Source organism: Salmo salar, chromosome ssa27, assembly GCF_905237065.1.
Source record: "Salmo salar chromosome ssa27, Ssal_v3.1, whole genome shotgun sequence".
NCBI classification, from domain to species: Eukaryota; Metazoa; Chordata; class Actinopteri; order Salmoniformes; family Salmonidae; genus Salmo; species Salmo salar.
This window is the reverse complement of record NC_059468.1, coordinates 12420520-12441122: the sequence shown is the minus strand read 5'-3', so window position 1 is coordinate 12441122 and position 20603 is coordinate 12420520. Positions and strand designations below refer to the sequence as shown.

The following is a 20603-nucleotide window of genomic DNA, read 5'->3' as shown; positions in this document are numbered from 1 at the left end:
TAAGAAGCTGATTAAACAGCATGATCATTACACAGGTGTACCTTGTGCTTTGGACAATGAAGGTGACTCTAAAATGTGCAGTTTTGTCACACAACACAATGCCACTGATGTAGCAAGTTCAAGGAGTGTGAAATTGGAATGCTGAGGGAAGGAATGTCCACCAGAGCTGATAATTTAATGTTAATTTCTCTACCATAAGCCGCCTCCAACGTCGTTTTAGATCATTTGGCGGTATGTCCAACTGGCCTCACAACCGCAGACCACGTGTATGGCGTTGTGTGGGCAAGTGGTTTGCTGATGTCAACATTGTGAACAAAGTGCACCATGCTGGTGGTGTGATTATGGTATGGGCATGCATAAACTACAGACAACGAACACAATTGAATACAATTGCATTTTATCGATGGCAATTTGAATGCACAAAATACCATGACGAGATCCCGAGGCCCATTTTTTTAAGGTATCTTTGACCAACAGATGCATATCTGTATTCCCATTAATGTGAAATCCATAGATTAGGGCCTATTGAATTTATTTCAGTTGACTGATTTCCTCATATGAACTGTAACTCAGTAAAATCAATGAAATTGTTCCATGTTACGTTAATATTTTTTGTTCAGTATAAAAAACTAAAAACACAAGGAAATCAGCTCAAAGTGATTTTAATTTAAGAAATCTGTTCCGAAGTATTCCCACGCATAATAGAGAGACGTGATCGTATACCAATGTAAGCAAGGTCTGAAATGATTGTTTTAGACAAACATATGTTTGGGCTTCTTGCGGTCAATTTGCAGTCTACAAATGTTCCGCTCCAGAAAGAAATGGCCTGCTTCTGAATCTAGTTGATCCCTGCATTAGTAGGGCGGCGCACAATTGCCCCAGGGTCGTCCGGTTTAGGCCGTCATTGTAAATAAGAATTTGTTCTTAACTGACTTGCCTAGTTAAATAAAGGTAAAATAAATACAAAATAGTGGTTTGGTATTGTCATATCTTTTTTTTTTCTTCAATTCAACAACAAGAAGGGAAACATCCTGTAATATATGTATCCTTGAATTTCAGAAAAGGTCAAGCCAATATTGGATGACTGTATATGGAGTTGCTTGGTTTTGTACAGGGCAATGAATATATGATACAGGGTGTGTCTCACAATGATGCCCTGTACATACTCGCCTCCCCTTGAATCCTCTTGCGTTTACCCCGGTTCCCCAACTGGTGGAAGTCACAGTACATCATGTTTTGCTCGAAGGTTATTGGTTAACACTGGGAGTAATCCGCCCCGCATCTGGATCTTCTTCCTCTTGTGTTTCCCAGAAGGTTCCAGACCGTTGTCCCACACACACTGTCACAATGATGGGCCAACAGGTTCTCGTGCTGAGTAAGTAAATAGTAAAACCATAATCAACGAGAAATTTAACATCTTAACTTTGATTTCTGTGGAAATGTGACGCATTTTGATGTTTTTGTCGTTTGTAATATCCTGACAAGCGGCCAGTACAGGCTACACAGGTAGCCAGCAACAAAGCATGTGCTTCTGCTTCCTTGCCGACAACTGACAGTGCTCGCTAGCTAGCGTTAGCAAGGTATTTAGCTAGTAGGCTAACTAGCTCTTTGTATGACTTTCTTGGCCATAACGTCAGATAACGTTACAATAAACCTCTCTGGCTGGCTACAGTGCATTTTACACAACCGCTAACGTTAGTTAGCTAACGTTAAGTGTTCAACTAAAATGTCCATTCTCAAGAATACATTTTGCAATGACGTTTCACATTGACAATTCATTGCTAGCTAATTTTAGCTAGTTTGGTTGCTGTTGACCAATTGGGGCTAAAAACATGGGAGTCCTACCCATCTGTTCGGCAACATTAGTGAAACTCAGTTCGACTCAAATCACTGCAGTTTGAACCTGGTCGTTGGAGCTTCCAGGCATGTCAACATTAGACAGCTCCTGCATGTCAGTAACTAGCATGTCAGATGATTTAAGCCAACTTTGGTGCTGTATTTGTGTGTAGTTTAGTAACTATGTATCTGTTAGCAACAAGGCATAGTATTAGTGTAAAATGTCAGCCTTCCAAAATACGAGACATCCATAATCCAAGCACGATACGCCTAGCTAGCTATTGTATGATGTAGGTAGCTAGCGAGCTACAGATGTGGGATCTAAATTTGTACATGGAAATCAAAAGGTGTAGAACAAACGTAGACTGGTTGGATCCCAGAGGTAACTAGACTAATTGCTGTAATGATGTTTTGGTCTGCTGTCTTTTAGCAGCATTATGTTACACAATATAGTATTAACTTCATTCTCATGTTCCCTACAGGCCAGAATATGAAGAGGGAGTCTGGACGGAAGGTTCAGACAGGAAATATCAGTGCAGCCAAGGTGAGGTCCCATTAGTTGGTGTCTTCCACTGTACTTGGTTGAATTATCATGGTTTCTAGCTATGTTATTTCATCATAATTGTATGTTTAATTGCTGACTATGGGGCCCAGTACTAGGGCTGGGATGATACCAGTATCGTGATAATTGCTAGCATCGTGGAAAGAACAAAACATGAAGCGGTCTGAACTTCTTTAGGAAAACAGCCCTAATGTTGGAAACAAACATCATGTTGTCATCTAGAGTCACATTTATTTTCCAAGCTATAGCATGCAATATTTGACATACTGCAGGTGTTTAAGGACCAAAGAAGTTGGTCTGCTTTTTAATTTTTGCCATGGAAAAATATTGCGATACTGGTATCGTCACATCCCTACCCAGTACATTGCTACTGTAGCTCAATTTATGAGGAATTTTTATTTTATTTATTTCACCTTTATTTAACCAGGTAGGCTAGTTGAGAACAAGTTCTCATTTGCAACTGCGACCTGGCCAAGATGAAGCATAGCAATTCAACACATACAACAACATAATACAGTAGAACAAAAGAAAACAAAAAGTCTATATACAGTGAGTGCAAATGAGGTAAGATAAGGCAATAAATAGGCCATTGTGGTGAAGTAATTACAATATAGCAATTAAACACTAGAATGGTAGATGTGCAGAAGATGAATGTGCAAGTAGAGATACTGGGGTGCAAAGGAGCAAGATAAATAAATACAGTATGGGGATGAGGTAGGTAGATGGGCCATCTGTAAACAGCCCATCTATGTACAGGTGCAGTGATCTGTGAGCTGCTCTGACAGCTGGTGCTTAAAGCTAGTGAGGGAGATATGAGTCTCCAGCTTCAGAGATTTTTTCCAGTTTGTTCCAGTCATTGGCAGCAGAGAACTGGAAGGAAAGACGACCAAAGGAGGAATTGGCTTTGGGGGTGACCAGTGAGATATACCTGCAGGAGCGAGTGCTACGAGTGTGTGCTGCTATGGTGACCAGTGAGCTGAGATAAGGCGGGGCTTTACCTAGCAGAGACTTGTAGATAACCTGTAGCCAGTGGGTTTGGTGACGAGTATGAAGCGAGGGCCAACCAACGAGAGCGTACAGGTCGCAATGGTGGGTAGTGTATGGGGCTTTGGTGACAAAACGGATGGCACTGTGATAGACTGTAGGATAGCCATGATGCATTGCCTGTTGACAATGTATACATAAACCTTTTTATCGTGTGTGTTGTAGACGATCGCAGACGTCATCAGAACATGCCTGGGACCGAGGGCCATGATGAAAGTGAGCTATAGGTTTCTTTTTATCCTCAGGTTTTTGTCAGTTTTGCTTGAAACATACTTTATGGAAGCACTTGAATTGGGAAACCATAACATGCTTTGTGTGTAGATGCTAATGGACCCCATGGGTGGGATCGTGATGACCAACGATGGTAACGCTATCCTGAGAGAGGTAAGAGCACACTTGCTGTGATTCCCAATACGTCTACTTCCATGCAGAAAATATCAATGTGCAAAGCCCACCTCCTTCCCTCTGTCTCTGTTTCCACAGATCCAGGTCCAGCACCCGGCTGCTAAGTCCATGATTGAGATCAGCCGCACTCAGGACGAGGAGGTGGGAGACGGCACCACCTCTGTCATCATCCTGGGTGAGTCACCACATGCCCAATACTGTGAATACTCTGCACCATCAGGTCTATCCTCGTTGTAGTAGTAGTAATCCAATCCAGCCTATTCTTCATGTATTACTCCTGTGTCTCAACCAGGCTAAGAATTTAGTGGTTTTAGGGGCAAGGCCATTTGGCTTTTTTACCTTAATTTAACTAGGCAAGTCTGTTAAGAAAAATTGTTATTTACAATGACGGTCTATACCGGCCAAACCTGGACGACGCTGGGCCAATTGCAGACCTGCCAACATGCACGCGGTTTGCGTACCAACAGCGCAATTCTATACACGTACGAGATCGGAGTTAAAAGCACGCAGAAATGAATAGGGCCTGATTTTTATATATATATATATATATATATATATATATTTGATTTTCTTTTCATTTTAATCATGTACATTTAATTCTGCGTCCCCTTAGTTGTATTTTCCACACAACCTGATAGACCGTTCCTGCTAAATGCATGTTGGAACATTTGCAAGTATAGCTGCGCTTATAATGTGAAGAAATAATAGGTTATCAACATTTTAATCTAGAAGTTCTGATCTGTTGCATCAGACTCATTGCTTTTACAATTTTGTTTTGATGTACAGTAGTAGTGTTCATTTGTGTTCTATCATCCCACAACTGTCCCAGAGCTTCTGTTTGGAATGTTTCTTTCTTGTACAGAACGACAAGCTGACCCATAGAATAGGTCAACTTATGTGAGATAGTAGGTTGACATAGGTTAGTGCTTTTGTTACTCATCTTGTTGGCTGACAAAGTAAACATGGACAGTTCTAACGTCTTCAATATAGGCCTCGGAATTCGATAAGGATGCGCGCTGTTGCATCCCCAATGTTTCTGACATCACTAGTAGTCTAGTTCGGAGCTGCAATGCCTGTGAAAAGGACCTGATCACTTGACGGGCATTGACTAATAAGAATTTAAATATCTGAGAGAGCCATGTGAGTGGAGAGGTGCTTCGGAGCAGGGCGGTTGTCAGCTGGGAGAAGGGAATTTGTATTATATTCAGCCCAAGGGTACAATGGCCACTTTGGCCGCAAGGCGTGGATTATTTTTTTTAGGGGGCGTTTCGGCCACAGAAGGGGGCATCGACAGCCATGGCTGGGGAGACATCCATACATTTTGTGCATCTCTCTAGCGGGTGAGATGCTGTCCGTGTCTGAGCAGTTCCTGGAGCAGCAGATGCACCCGACGGTTGTCATCAGCGCCTACAGACAAGCCCTGGATGATATGCTCAACCTGCTCAAAGATATCAGGTACTGTTCCTGCCTCTACCACCCGCCCACACACACAACCTTTTAATTGTTAAGGACTGAATCCTAACTTGACATCTGTAAAACTTCACTTTTTATGGAAATCTGTGATTGACATTAATCCTTGATTTTTATATGAAGTCTAGAGCTTTGGCCCAAATACTTTTTCTGGTCACTGCATGTTTCATGTCAAACAGTGATCCACTTTCAAAATGCAAGTTATGTTTTAGACCTGCATTTTAAGGTGAAAGTCATGTTAGCAGCCAATGTCCTGTCACTTCTCTGGAGTCCAGAGCAAGCAGGTTACGACCGACCTGTATGTTGCAGGATCGGATGGAAAGCATGGTCTGTCTGCAGCATTTTTTCTTCCTCACAAATATTGTAACATATTCTGGTAAATGTATTACATCTTCATCCCGTAAGTATTGAAGGCAGTGCGACGTTACAGCTATGGTATCTTTAGCCAGTAGCCACCCAAACTTGGCCTAGGCCTGTCTGAAATATGAAAATGATCAACGAATCCAGGAAGCCTATTCTGGCAAAGATGCGTCTGTAGCACATTGCTAAACATTTTTATATATAAACATACTATGTTTTTGCCAGGTAAAACTGGAGAAAATGAAACCAGTGCTTTCTGGTCATTCATCTGGATATGCACGCCCGCCTTTGCGTGCCAAATGCTTGATGACTGGTCAAGAAACGTTTTGGTTCTGAGGCACAGATGAGATGTTTTTGAGACGGGCCTACAGTATTGTACCAAATTATTATGTTAGTAACCAGATCGAATAGGCAAATGTATAAATATACAATACAAATGGTATATGTAGCCTATTAAAATGTAGGGAAAATATGTATTTTTCCCTATCAGTTTCAACCCCCACAAAAACCTTCTCGCGACCCCCAGTTTGAGAACCACTGTTTTAGGTGGCAACTGCTTTCACACTCATATTTGTATAACAACAGTCTCTCCTCCATCCCTCCCCTCCTCCCAGCACCCCAGTAGACGTGAGCGACAGGGAGATGATGCTGAAGATCATCAACTCTGCCATCAACACCAAGGCTCTGAGCCGCTGGTCTGACATGGCCTGCAGCATCGCCCTGGACGCCGTCAAAACTGTGGAGATGGAGGAGAACGGACGCAAGGAGATTGACATCAAGAAGTACGCCAAAGTAGAAAAGGTAAGGGTCAAAGTGTGTCTTTTTAATGTCTGTTTTCCTGTGCAGTCCAAGTTCTACTTCATCCTCTGTGTTAATGTGTTTGTCAAGGTTCCCGGTGGGATCATCGAGGACTCGTGCGTGCTGAGAGGTGTGATGGTAAACAAGGACGTGACCCACCCGCGCATGCGAAGAATGATCAAGGATCCCCGTATTGTCCTGTTGGACTGCTCCCTGGAGTACAAGAAGGGAGAGAGCCAGACTGATATTGAGATCACTCGTGAGGAGGACTTTGCCCGCATCCTGCAGATGGAGGAGGAGTACATCCAGCAGATCTGTGAAGACATCATTCGCCTCAAGCCTGACCTCATCTTCACAGAGAAGGGCATCTCGGGTACCCCACGCTGCTCTTAAAGCTCTTGTTAAGGCATATGTCTGATGCAACTGACTTAAAAAAATACATATTTACCTCTACTATATTTTGCCTCTCTTCAGACTTGGCTCAGCACTACCTGATGAAGGCTAACATCACGGCTATTCGCCGTGTAAGAAAGACCGACAACAACAGGATCGCCAGGTAAGCCAATTGAAAGCAAAAAAAAAAACATTTGGGGGACGTTACATCAATTATTGGAGACAATTGTCACAAACAAAAACATGTTTAAATGTTGACGTTTTTCTCTGTGTCATGTTACTATGTACATAGCTAGCGAATGACCGAGCACTTTCATTGAATATTGGTTTATTTCTGTTTCTTTAACGGGGTGTATGGTCTTCACAACTACTGCTCTAACCTATTTCCCCGTTACCCCTCAGGGCGTGTGGCGCACGCATTGCCAGCCGTACGGACGAGCTGCGCGAGGAGGACGTGGGCTTAGGGGCGGGCCTGTTTGAGGTCAAGAAGATTGGAGACGAGTACTTTGCCTTCGTCACAGAGTGCAAAGACCCTAAAGCCTGCACCATCCTGCTGAGAGGAGCCAGCAAGGAAATCCTGGCGGTGAGAAACTGAGAATAAAGCTCTCAAAATAATATGCGCTTTTTATTGTGCAACAATCACTAAGTGCTAAAAGAGAGGGATGATAATGTAAAGAATGATGTTAATGGGATGAGTCTCTGCTCCCCCACTCCCCTCCTAGAACCTGTCTCTTTTTTGTTTTAATTGTAAGTCACATAAGTTATCAGCGCAAAGATGTCTAAATTAGGTTTTACTTGTGTTCTGAAATCTCTCTTTTCCCCATTTACCTCTCTCCCAGGAGGTGGAGCGTAACCTGCAGGATGCCATGCAGGTGACCCGCAATGTGCTGCTGGAGCCCAGTCTGCTGCCTGGCGGTGGCGCTGCCGAGATGGCTGTGTCCCAGCGGCTGATGGAGCTCTCCAAGGCCCTCACTGGCGTGGAGCAGTGGCCCTACCGTGCCCTGGCCCAGGCCCTGGAGGTCATCCCCCGCACCCTCATCCAGAACTGTGGCGCCTCCACCATCCGTGTGCTCACCTCCCTCAGGGTAAGAGAGAGACGGAGAGAGTCAAAGGTAGAACCTCATACCATCTCGGAGGAAGACCGATGGGAGAGGGTGTGAAAGGGAGATGGAGGTTTTACTGTACATTATAGTGGCATTTTCACTTAGCTCCATCTCTTTCCAGGCCAAGCACACCCAGAAGGGCAGTGTGTCGTGGGGGGTGAACGGAGAGACTGGCACCCTGGCTGACATGACCGCCCTGGGCATCTGGGAGCCACTGGCCGTCAAGGCTCAGACCTACAAGACTGCAGTAGAGGTGAGACTTCCAACCACCTGCTCAATATAATGTTGAGGGCATTGATGCGCTACACAAGTGTTCATTAGTTACAGTGCCTTCAGAAAGTATTCACACACCTTTACTCTTTCCATATTGTGTTACAGCCTAAATTTAAAATGGATTAAATTGAGATTTTGTCTCTAGCCTACACAAAATACCCTGTAATGTTAAAGTGGAATGTTTTTAGACATTTTTACAAATTAATGAGAAGCTGGAATGTCTTGAGTCAATAAGTATTCAACCCCTTTGTGATGGCAAGCCTAAATAAGTTCAGTAGTAAAACATTTTCTTAACAAGCCCCATAATAAGTCGCATGGCAATACTAGGGTTTAACATGAATTTTGAATAACTACCTCATCTCTGTACCCCACACATATACAATTATCTGTAAGGTCCCTCAACTGAGCAATGAATTTCAAACACAGATTCAACTACCAAGACGGGAGGTTTCCCAATGCCTCACAAAGGACACCTCAAATCAAATGTTGGTCGCGTACACATTTTGCAGGTGCAGTGAAATGGTTGTTTCTAGCTCCAACAGTGCAGTAACGACTAACAAAACAATACACGCCTATATAATTAAGAAATATCAGAACGAGCAATGTCAGTCCGAAATAAATATATATTTATATGATGGTGTGTATAGACATTATGAATAGAAAAGGTGTGTACAGCATTAGTTTTATAGGATGAGCTTTGACTAGAATACGCCTATTGGTTTGATGGGTTAAAACATGTATATATTTTTTTTTAAAGCAGACATTGAATATCCCTTTTGAGCGTGGCAAAATGATTAATTACGCTTTGGATAGTGTATCAACAAAGATACAGGCGTCCTTCCTAACTCAGTTGTCAGGGAGGAAGGAAACCGCTGAAGGATTTCAGAGGCCAATAGTGACTTTAAAACAGTTAGTGCTTAATGGCTGTAATAGGAGAACTGAAGATGTAGCAACATGCAATAAAGCATTAAAAGTAAAACTGCAAAGAAATGAGCTTTATGTCATAATTCAAAGCGTTATATTTGGGGAAAATCCAACACATTACTGAGTAAAAACAAATCCATGAAATTAAATGTATGAAATGTATGCATTCACTACTGTAAGTCGCTCTGGATAAGAGCGTCTGCTAAATGACTAAAATGTAAATGTAAAATGTACCAGTCTTCATCTTTTCAAGCATGGTGGTGGCTGCATCATGTTATGGGTATACTTGTCATTGGCGAGGACTAAAGTTTCTTTTAATCCTAAAAAATGTAGCTAAGCACAGGCAAAATCCTCGGAAATGCTGGTTGTCTGCTTTCCAACAGACACTGGGAGACAAATTCACCTTTCAGCAAGACAACCAAAACACAAGGCCAAATATACACTGAGTGAACAAAACATTAAGAACACCAGCTCTTTCTGTGACATCGCTTTCACCTGGTCAGTCTATGATCCCTTATTGATGTATCTTGTTAAATTCACTTCAATTAGTGTAGATGAAGGGGAGGACACGGGTTAAAGAGATTTTTAAGCCTTCAGAAAGATTGTATGTGTGCTGTTGCGGGTCAATGGGTAAGACAAAATATTTAAGTGCCTTTTCAACGGGGTATGGTAGTAGGTGCTAGGCACACCGGTTTGTGTCAAACTGCAACAATGCTGGGTTTTTCACACTCAGCAGTTTCCCGTGTGTATCAAGAATGGTCCACCACCCAAAGGACATCCAGCCAACTTGACTCAACTGGGAAGCATTGTAGTCAACAGGCCCACATCCCTGTGGAATGCTTTCAACACCTTGTAGAGTCCATTCCCTGACGAATATCCAAGGGGATATGAATACTTTCTGAAGGCACTGTACATATTGTTTAGCTGTGCAGTTCTACTCCCTTGGACTCCTTCTTCTTTCTCTCTCCAGACGGCCATCTTGTTGCTGCGCATCGACGACATCGTCTCTGGACACAAGAAGAAGGGAGATGAGCAGACAGGAGGAGGACAGGGTGCCGAGTAGAGGGGGAGAAGGATTGGGAACAGAGAGGAGGAAGAGGGTAGTGGAGGAATAGGCAATCTGAGCTATTTCTTGTTGTTGCATTGTTGAAGGAACCTGCAAGTAAGCATTTTGTTGGACAGTGTATGCCATGTGTATTTTCTACATATGATTTAATAACTTAACAGCACTGTTTTATAAGCTTCTCACTCATATGACGTTTTGTTGTGGTCACTCTAAGCAGACGGATAGGGTTGTTGCATGTATTACATACTGTATGAATGTACTGGATTTGGTACCAAGGCACTCAAGTTTAGTTTGGTTTGTTTGTGTGTGTTTGTGCAGTATTTATGGCAGTAAGATGTGACTGAATATGTTCTCCTGGGACCAAGGTTTACCTCGGTTAGTCTCACTAGGCATTTCTTTGTTTGGGAGAACTCCTTTTGTGACTTGAGTTGAAGAACGGTTGCCAGTGGGTGGTGACCAAATCATGTGACCAAGTCATTTGAATGAACTACTAAAGCACTGTGATCCTATAGAAAAATAGACCTTGCAAATTATTTATAGCCTGCAATGTCTACCTCCTGAAGGTCCTTTTTAAATGCTGCATTATATGGATTGGATCGTCTTGCATTTCAATGAGTGAGAATGCTTTTTTTTCTGTAAGAAATAGTTGGAGTTACGGTGTTTCTGGTTCTGAATCCTGTTACTCCACCAGACCATTACCCTCCATTACCCTTTGCCTGGGGCTGTTACCTGTGATAGAATCAACCTCAATAAAAGTGGATACAAATGACATGGGCCTATGTTTGTTTCATTCACTTTGCCGCCCATGATGTGTGTTTGATTATGATTCTCTCACCACTTTTATTAATCATGTAGCTTAGCCTATGGTGAAATGTTTCATTAATTGCTAAGGTGGCATTACATTTGCTGCATCCTGAAATCCAGAGTACTTAAGTAAAAAAAAATACTTTAAAGTCCTACTTATTAAGTAGTTTTTGGGGCTATATGTACTTTACTATTTTATGCTTTGACAATATCTACTTCACTACATTCCTAAAGAATGTACTTTTTACTCCATACATTTTCCCTGACACCCAAAAGTACTTGTTACATTTTGAATGCTTAGCAGGACAGAAAATGGTCCAATACACACACTTATTAAGAGCTCATCCCTACTGCCTCTGATCTGGTGGATTCACTAAATCAAAAAATGGAATTAAGAAATATCTAAAATATTAGGATGAGCAATGTTGGAGTGGCATTGACTAAAATACAGTATATACAGATGAGTAAAGCAGTATTTAAACATTAAAGTGACTAGTGGATGTTGTGGAGGGCAGGCAGTGTGCCCCCAGTGATGCGTTGGGCAGACTACACCACCCTCTGGAGAGTCCTGCAGTTGCGGGCGGTGCAGTTGCCGGCTCAAGCGGTGATACAGCCCGACAGAATGCTCTCAATCTGTAAAAGTTTGAGGGCTTTAGGAGCCAAATTTCTTCAGCCTCCTTTGTTTTGTTGACAGTGAGTGAGAGGTTATTTTCCTGGCACCACTCAACCAGGGCCCTCCCCTCCTTGTAGGTTGTCTCGTCATTGTTGGTAATCTGTCATACTATAGTTGTGTTGTCTGCAAACGTGACTGAGTTGGAGGCGTGCGTGGCCATGCAGTCATGGGTAAACGGAGTACAGGAGGGGGCTGAGCACGCACCCTTGTGGGGCCCCTGTGTTGAGGATCAGCAAAGTGGAGGTATTGTTTCCTATCTTCAACACCTGGGGGGGGCTGTCAGGAAGTCCAGGACCTAGTTGCACAGGTCGGGGTTCAGGCCCAGGGCCCCGAGCTTAATGATGAGCTTAGATTGCACTATGGTGTTGAACGCTGAGCTATAGTCAATGAACAGCATTCTTGCATAGGTATCCCTCTTGCCCAGATGGGATAGGGCAGTGCGATGGCGATTGCATTTTCTGTGGATCTATTGGGGCGGTAAGCAAATTGAAGTGGGTCTAGGGTGTCAGGTAAGGTAGAGGTGATATGATCCATAACTAGCCTCTCAAAGCACTTCATGATGACAGAAGTGAGTGCTACAGGGCGATAGTAATTTAGTTCAGTTACCTTTGCTTTCTTGGGTACAGTAACAATGGTGGACATCTTGACGCAAGTGGGGACAGCAGACTGGGATAGGGAGAGATTGAATTTGTCAGTAAACACTCCAGCCAGCTGGTCTGCGTATGCTCTGAGGATGCAGCTAGTGTTGTACGTCGGCCACGGAGAAGGAGTTGGTAGCGGGCCGTGTCGGTGGCACTGTTTTATTCTCAAAGCAGGCGAAGAAGGTGTTTAGCTTGTCGGGAAGCAAGACATCAGTGTCCACTAAACACAAATGCTTAATTTGTAAATCATGTCTGAGTGTTGGTGTGTGCGCCTGGCAATCTGTAAAATACATTTAAAAAACAAGAGAATTATGCCAACTGGTTTGCCTAATATAAGGAATTAGAAATTATTCATACTTTTACTTTTAATACTTAAGTATATTTTAGCAATTACATTTACTTTTGATACTTAAGTATATTTAAAACCAAATACTTTTAGACTTTTGCTCAAGTATTTTACTGGGTGACTTTCACTTTTACTTGAGTATGAGAATTGGGTACTTTTTCCACCACTGCTGAAATCGATACTGACGAGTCAGCTGAAGACAAATCAGCTGATCAAATAAAGTACTCGACACGTGATTCCTCCATGTGTATGCCGAAAAAGAAAGATGCCGGCGGAGATTTTGTACACAATCCACTTTTATGTCTTATTTTTGCTTTTAACGGTTCGGTTTTCTTCTAGTTTTATCGGCAATGGTGATAACTACCGACGGAATGTAAGTTTGGTAGTACATTGCTGTTTGCATTTATGTTGTACAGTAATAAAGTGCTATAAAAGGTTGCTAACGTTAGATAATCTTTTGCTGACCACATAAAGAAGTAAGAAGTACTGTAACGCGCTAGCTGACGCTTTGAGAATTTAGTTAGTATCTAACTACTGCTAGATAGCAAGTTATACGTTTTAGCTAGTTGGTGATTACTAACATTTTGGATATACGTGTTTGGTTTTGTATTTATAGCGCTAGCCATATTGTAATGATGACCAACAATCTATAAAACTATAATTTACCAGTGGTGTAAAGTACTTAAGTAAAAATACTTTAAAGTACTTCTTAAGTCGTTTTGGGGGGTATGTGTACTTTTTTATATTTTTGACTACTTTTACTTCACTACATTCCTAAATAAAATGATGCACTTTTTACTCCTTACATTTTCCCTGACACCCAAAAGTACTTGTTACATTTAGAATGCTTAGCAGGACAGAAAAATTGGCTAATTCATGTAATTATCAAGAGAACATGCCTGGTCATCCCTACTGCCTCTGATCTGGCGGACTCACTAAAGACAAATGTTTAGTTTGTAAATGTGTGAGTGTGCCCCTGGCTATCTGTAAAAAGAGTAAATTGTGCCATCTGTTTTGTTTAATTTAAGGAATTAGAAATTATTAATCATTTTACTTTTGATACTTAAGTAGATTTAAAACCAAATACTTGTAAACTTTGACTGAAGTACTATTTTACTGGGTGACTTTCACCTTTACTTGAGTCATTTTTTATGAAGGTATCTTTACTTTTACTCATGTATGACAATTGGGTACATTTTCCACCACTGTCATTTACCCATTGTTGGACCCCAGCCAACAATGCATACTGTAGCGACATAAGATTACACAATCCCTTGTGGGTGTGATTTGAACTAGGGACATACGGAAAGTTTTCAGACCCCCTGACTTTTTTCACATTTTGTTACGTTACAACCGTATTCTAAAATTGATTAGATTTTAATCCATCTACACACAGTACCCCATAATGACAAAGCGAAATGTTTTTTTTTTTTTTGCGTGCAAATTTACAAAAAAGAAGTATTCAGACCCTTTGCTATGAGACTTGAAAATGAGCTCAGGCGCATCCTGTTTCCATTAATCATCCTTGAGATGTTTCTACAACTTGGAGTCCACCTGTGGTCAATTCAATTGATTGGACATGATTTGGAAAGGCACACACATGTCTATATAAGGTCCCACAGTTGACAGTGCATGTCAGAGCAAAAACCAAGCCATGAGGTCAAAGGAATTGTCCATAGAGCTCCGAGACAGGATTGTGTCGAGGCACAGATATGAGGAAGGGTACCAAAAAAATTCTGCAACTTTGAAGGTCCCCAAGAACACAGTGGCCTCCATCATTCTTAAATGGAGGAAGTGTGGAACCACCAAGACTTACTAGACCTGGCCGCCCAGGCGAACTGAGCGATCAGGGGAGAAGGGCCTTGGTCAGGGAGGTGACCAAGAACCTGATGGTCACTCTGACAGAGCTCCAGAGTTCCTATGTGGAGATGGGAGAAACTTTCAGAAGGACAACCATCTCTGCAGCTCTCCACCAATCAGGCCTTTATGGTAGAGTGGCCAGACGGAAGTCACTCCTCAGTAAAAGGCACATAACAGCCCGCTTGGAGTTTGCCAAAAGGCACCTAAAGACTCAGACCATGAGAAACAAGATTCTCTAGTCTGCTGAAACCTAGATTGGAGTCTTTGGCCTGAATGCCAAGCGTCACGTCTGGAGGAAACCTGGCACCATCCCTACAGTGAAACATCGTGGTGGCAGCATCATGCTGTGGGGATGTTTTTCAGTGACGGGGCAGGGACTGGGAGACCAGTCAGGATCAAGCGAAAAATTGATGACAACCTGCTCCAGAGCGCTCAGGACCTGACGGGTGAATGTTCACCTTTCAACAGAACAACGACCCTAAGCACACAGCCAAGTCAACATAGGAGTGGCTTCAGGACAAGTCTCTGAATGCCCTTGAATGGCCCAGCCAGAGCTTGAACCCGATCAAACATATCTAGAGAGACCTGAAAATGCCTGTGCAGCAATGCTCCCCATCCAACCTGACAGAGCTTGAGAGGATCTGCAGAGATGAATGGGAGAAACTCCCCAAATACATGTCTGCCAAGCTTGTAGCGTCATACCCAAGAAGACTCGAGGCTGTAATCGCTGCCAAAGGTGCTTCAACAAAGTGCTGAGTAAAGGGTTTGAATAATAATGTAAATGTGATAGGTGCCAAAATTTCAAAAAATCTGTTTTTGCTTTTTCATTATGGGGTATTGTGTGTAGATTGTGGAAAAAGTCAAGGAGGCTGAATACTTTCCGACTGCGCTGTAGGTGTAGACCAAAGTGTTTGGGTTTTAAATTTAAATACATTTTTATTTTATTTAACCTTTATTTAACTAGGCAAGTCAGTTAAGAACAAATTCTTATTTACAATGACGGCCTAGGAACAGTGGGTTAACTGTCTTGTTCAGGGGCAGAACGACAGATTTTTACCTTGTCAGCTCAGGGATACTCTAGCAACCTTTTGGTTACTGGCCCAGCGCTCTAAAAACTAGGCTACCTGCCGCCCCAGTTGCTGAGATAGCTAAATCAAATAGTGCTGAAACAAATATAAACCGAACACTACTCTGTACTGGCAATCCAGCCATGTCAGATATGAATAAATATTGATTATGAACGATCTCATTTGAGACTTCCTTGCTTACCAAGTTTTTAGCGTTGTTGGCCTGAGCAGGACTCTGTGCTAATCTGTTATTGATTCATGAATCACCTCTGTTTACAATTTCGGTTTGCTTGTTTGATTCTCACCTATGTCGCCAAAGAAAAATTATAAAACATACTCTGTTTTACTTACCTCTTCCCAGGTATCCCTGGAGCTGAACCCTGGTCTGAACTCCTTGCTGACACCGCTGCCCCCTGGTGTTGGCTTGCTCCATGTGCGGGCGCTTGGCAAAAACAACACACTGCATTACCTCCTCTGCAGCCAGGGGGCGCCAGCATTACTACTGGTGCACACAAGCTCCATTTCATCCAAGGTAGTGGTAGACTGGCCTGCCTTCCTTGTGCAAAATACCACAGGCAGCCTGAAAGTGACTCCAGAGAGCAGTGTTCTGTACAGCAACGCACTCGTCTTTACCAGGGTGAGTCATCAGTAGTTCTAAATTGATGGTCATCGTGTTCATACGTGTCCGTTGAGGTGATATTCTGAGTGGCTGATACAGGTCACATGACTATCTCATTCAAATGCATAAACCATAAAGACAAGTGAGGTTCTAGGTTTTGAACCATAATCCAGGTTATTGAAAGTAATAATTTGCGTGGTCAAATTCTAGCTCTAGACATTTCTTGTAGATCATAAATGTTTGGATGGTTGTTAGCAATATGGTAATAGCTCTAACAAACACCTGGGTATTAAAAACGGGTTGATTTCAGACTGGTCAGCCATACGTAACTCATTCACTAAACCAACTAATTTGTCTCTTGTCAGCTGTGGGAGTATGACGATGTGAACGACACAGCTGACCCTGAGCACCTACCCCCCTCCAGCTTTTTCCAGCCCTACGAGCTGCAGAATTTCACCTGGGGCGACCTGAACAAGACATTGGACCCCATGGCCAACACCGCCCTGCTTTGTGGAAGAGACGCCAGCGAGAGCTTCAGCAATGGCTCACTCTGTCTGAAGGTAGGTGGAACTGGATATTCTAAAGCCTGCATGATGAAATTAGACATTTCATCATGAGCGATTCAGACCTTTGTTTGGATCCACTCAACAGATAGCATGGGACATGGACTCATCTCTACATTACACCACTTTTAACCTCCCTGGGCAAGGTGGGACGTTTGCGTCCCACCTAGTCAACAGCCAGTGGAATCGCGTGGGGCAAAATACAAATACCTCAAATGCTATAACTTCAATTTCTCAAACATATTACTATTTTACACCATTTTAAAGACAAGACTCGTTAATCTAACCACATTGTCCGATTTCAAAAAGGCTTTACAGCGAAAGCAAAACATTAGATTATGTCAGGAGAGTACCCTGCCAAAAATAATCACACAGCCATTTTCAAAGCAAGCATATATGTCACAAAAACCAAAACCACAGCTAAATGCAGCACTAACCTTTGATGATGTTCATCAGATGACACTCCTAGGACGTTATGTTATACAATACATGCACGTTTTGTTCAATCAAGTTCATATTTATATCAAAAAACAGCTTTTTACATTAGCATGTGATGTTCAGAACTAGCATACCCACCGCAAACTTCCGGTGAATTTACTAAATTACTCACGATTAACGTTCACAAAATACATAACAATTATTTTAAGAATTATAGATACAGAACTCCTTTATGCAATCGCGGTGTCAGATTTTAAAATAGCTTTTCAGCGAAAGCACATTTTGCAATATTCTGAGTACATAGCCCGGCCATCACGGCTAGCTAATTTGACACCCACCAAGTTTGGCCCTCACCAAACTCAGATTTACTATAAGAAAAATTTGATTACCTTTGCTGTTCTATGTCAGAATGCACTCCCAGGACTTCTACTTCAACAACAAATGTTATTTTGGTTCCAAATAATCCATAGTTTATTCAAATACCTCCGTTTTGTTCGTGTGTTCAGGTCAGTATCCGAAGGGTGACGCGCGAGCGCATTTCGTGACAAAAAAATTCTACATTTTCCATTACCGTACTTCGAAGCATGTCAAACGCTGTTTAAAATAAATTGATACTATTTTTCTCATAAAATAGCGATAATATTCCAACCGGGCGACGTTGTATTCATTCAAAGGCTGAAAGAAAAAAATTGAGAATTCTCATGAACGCGCATCTCCAGTGTCACTGTTCCCAGCCTGACCACTCACAAACAGAGCTGCTGTACTTAGCCCAGAGACTGCAGACACCCCATTACACTTTCTGGCGCCTTCTGAGAGCCAATGGAAGCCTTAGAAAATGTCACGTTACAGCAGAGATGCTGTATTTTTGATAGAGATGCCACAGAAGGAGAACAAATTGTCAGACAGGGCACTTCCTGTATGGAATCTTCTCAGGTTTTGGCCTGCCATATGAGTTATGTTATACTCACAGACACCATTCAAACAGTTTTGTAAACTTTAGAGTGTTTTCTATCCAAATCTACTAATTATATGCATGTTCTCGTTTCTGGGCAAGAGTAGTAACCAGTTTAAATCGGGTACGTTTTTTATCCGGCCGTGCAAATACTGCCCCCTAGCCCCAACAGGTTAAAGGTCTGAAAATGTCTGACAAACTTAGATTTTATGATTTTAAACTTGGTTACTGAAGTGAAGTGAGTACTACTGATCAGTGAGATTATTAATTTTATTGCATGTTAGCTAGCCTGTATTCAACCATTATTTTCCTAACCTAGTTCTCAGCCTTTGATGTTGAGGGGCGGGACCAAGGCTGGCCCAGTCTCCTCCACAACGCTAACTCCTCCCAGCTAAGGGTGGGGCTGGACGGCGTGGCCCCGAGGTCCAATCGATCCCGCTTTTCCCTAGAGCTACAGGCCGTGGGAGACACCCAGCCCATGAGCAGAGTGGACTTCCTCCGGTCAATAGATGACGAATACACTCCCTCCATATTCAAGGTAATGTCTGTGTGTGTTATAGACATGCAGTTATACTGTAGTAAATGTTACTGAGTAACATAGTGTTTAGATGTTTATATTTCAACAAATGTTGTGTGGTTGATCATTTATGGTTGATTCACTGTTCTAAACGTCCTTCTGTCTGTAGACTGTCACTAAAGCTGTCAGATTCTACAGTGATCTTGTCTTTCCTCTCCCTTAGGTATCTCAGTGGGTGTCCTCTCCAGTCAACTCCACCTCCCCTGTTCTTGGCTACGCCCAATGGAAGCCCGTGGCCTACCGCAGGCCATCGCCTGTCTTTGAGGACGCCACTCCCTGCCGGCACTCAACCCCTGTCCCCGTAGCCCAGCTTCCCCCCTCCGGCCTGGTGCTGGCTTATTTTGGAGGGGAGCGCCAGACCACCGGGCTCAACATGACCTTCAGTATCACTGGAGACCCATTCTACAACACCACCAACTACCTTAGCTGGTAAGTAACTGTTTACATCCTATTGGTTCATCCTGGCTATAATATGTTGCATTTTAGCAACTTGAAATGAATTATACAGCAAATTGCAGTTTATAGCCCCTCTGTTACCCAAGCATCAACTATCAAGCATCTCACACCACCACCAACTACCTGAAATTAGAATGAAATTGTCAGCACTGATATTCTTCCTTCTCTTGCTTTTTCTCTGTCTTATCACCTAACCTTTTCTCCTTCCTAATTCAGGACTGTGTTGGTGGGACTGGGCTCTCCTCCTGTGGACTCGTTTTCTCCCCTGGTTCTGGTCATCATGGCGGTGGGGCTGGGCACTCCCATGCTGATCATCCTGCTGGGCGGGGTGTGTGTGTGTGTCCGCAAGAACAGGCCCCAAACGCAGGTTTACGAGCCAATCAACTGAGGCCAAGCCAGGATACGTGTCCCGCCTTTAACCATTTTCTAGCCAATGAACAGAGACACCTGGGCCCAGTTTTTCAAAAGTTATCTATCTGGATTTGGCCTATCGGATACGATTAAATGCATGGAATAAGTGTCCAGCAGGTGTCACTCTTTTTTTAAATATGGGGTGCACTGATACATGTGGAATACACCACTTGCACGGAGGTCTGTGTAATGCGGTCTTTGACAGAAACCCATTTCTAACCACTTGCATAATTTAGGTGTGGGCTGAATCATCCTGTGGACGAGAGCCAATTAATGAGTGTGTTTATTTGTGCTTGTGAATGCTAAAGGCTCCCATCTCAACCCTAGCATTCCATGTGAGCATTTTTATACAGCAAATTGTGAAAAGGCTTCTTACTGTAGTAAGAACTAAATGACTCATGGAGTACACTCTTTCAGTTCTGTGTAAAACAGTATATTATCTTATTGTTGCTCACCAAACAGTACATGACATGCTCTACTGAAGCTATCTATGTTTGGCACTGCCAAGATAGGATATACTGACCTGACATGGGTTCTACACTGTCTAGTGATCGACTCACGCACATATAAATATCTGACGACATTAGAAGAGTCAGAAGGGAGCAGGGTCTTTTTTTTCCCCGAAACACTGATCTGAGGTCAGTTTCTATTGTAATGGTTTAGGAATTGGTGAAGATGAGCTAATCCTGGATCTGCGCCTGAAGGAGACCCACACAGTGAGAGGAAAATAAATCTCAGGGAAGAACCTTTCTTTCCCAACCCCCTGGATGTTAGTTATTCTTTGGGGAAATGGGAAGCATAGTTTGGGTCCATGTGCTCTTCAAAGTAAACTGAAATGTGATCATTGTAAAATATGTTTAGGCTTGTTTTAAATTCTTGATTAATGTTTGAGCTTCAATGTGTCAGCTAAGTTAAGTTAGCAATCGGTATGGGATTACAAAATGTTTTGTATGATCTTGTAA

At 42.6% G+C, this 20603-nt stretch overlaps 2 protein-coding genes across 2 annotated transcripts; both read left to right on the top strand.

Moving 5' to 3' along the window:
- Positions 1-1323: 1323 nt before the first annotated feature.
- tcpg (T-complex protein 1 subunit gamma) lies at positions 1324-11003 on the top strand. Its single transcript, NM_001141774.1, has 13 exons — positions 1324-1375; positions 2319-2380; positions 3608-3658; positions 3764-3826; positions 3926-4022; positions 5185-5302; positions 6292-6478; positions 6566-6848; positions 6950-7031; positions 7271-7451; positions 7708-7953; positions 8093-8224; positions 10139-11003. The coding sequence occupies exons 1-13, from the start codon at positions 1348-1350 to the stop codon at positions 10229-10231; spliced, it is 1623 nt and encodes a 540-aa protein (NP_001135246.1). The 5' UTR covers positions 1324-1347; the 3' UTR covers positions 10232-11003.
- A 1907-nt stretch (positions 11004-12910) lies between these two features.
- Positions 12911-19752, top strand: LOC106588330 (glycosylated lysosomal membrane protein-like). Its single transcript, XM_014177204.2, has 6 exons — positions 12911-13071; positions 15987-16262; positions 16610-16804; positions 18517-18735; positions 18938-19203; positions 19447-19752. The coding sequence occupies exons 1-6, from the start codon at positions 12964-12966 to the stop codon at positions 19616-19618; spliced, it is 1236 nt and encodes a 411-aa protein (XP_014032679.1). The 5' UTR covers positions 12911-12963; the 3' UTR covers positions 19619-19752.
- The last annotated feature ends 851 nt before the right edge of the window (positions 19753-20603 follow it).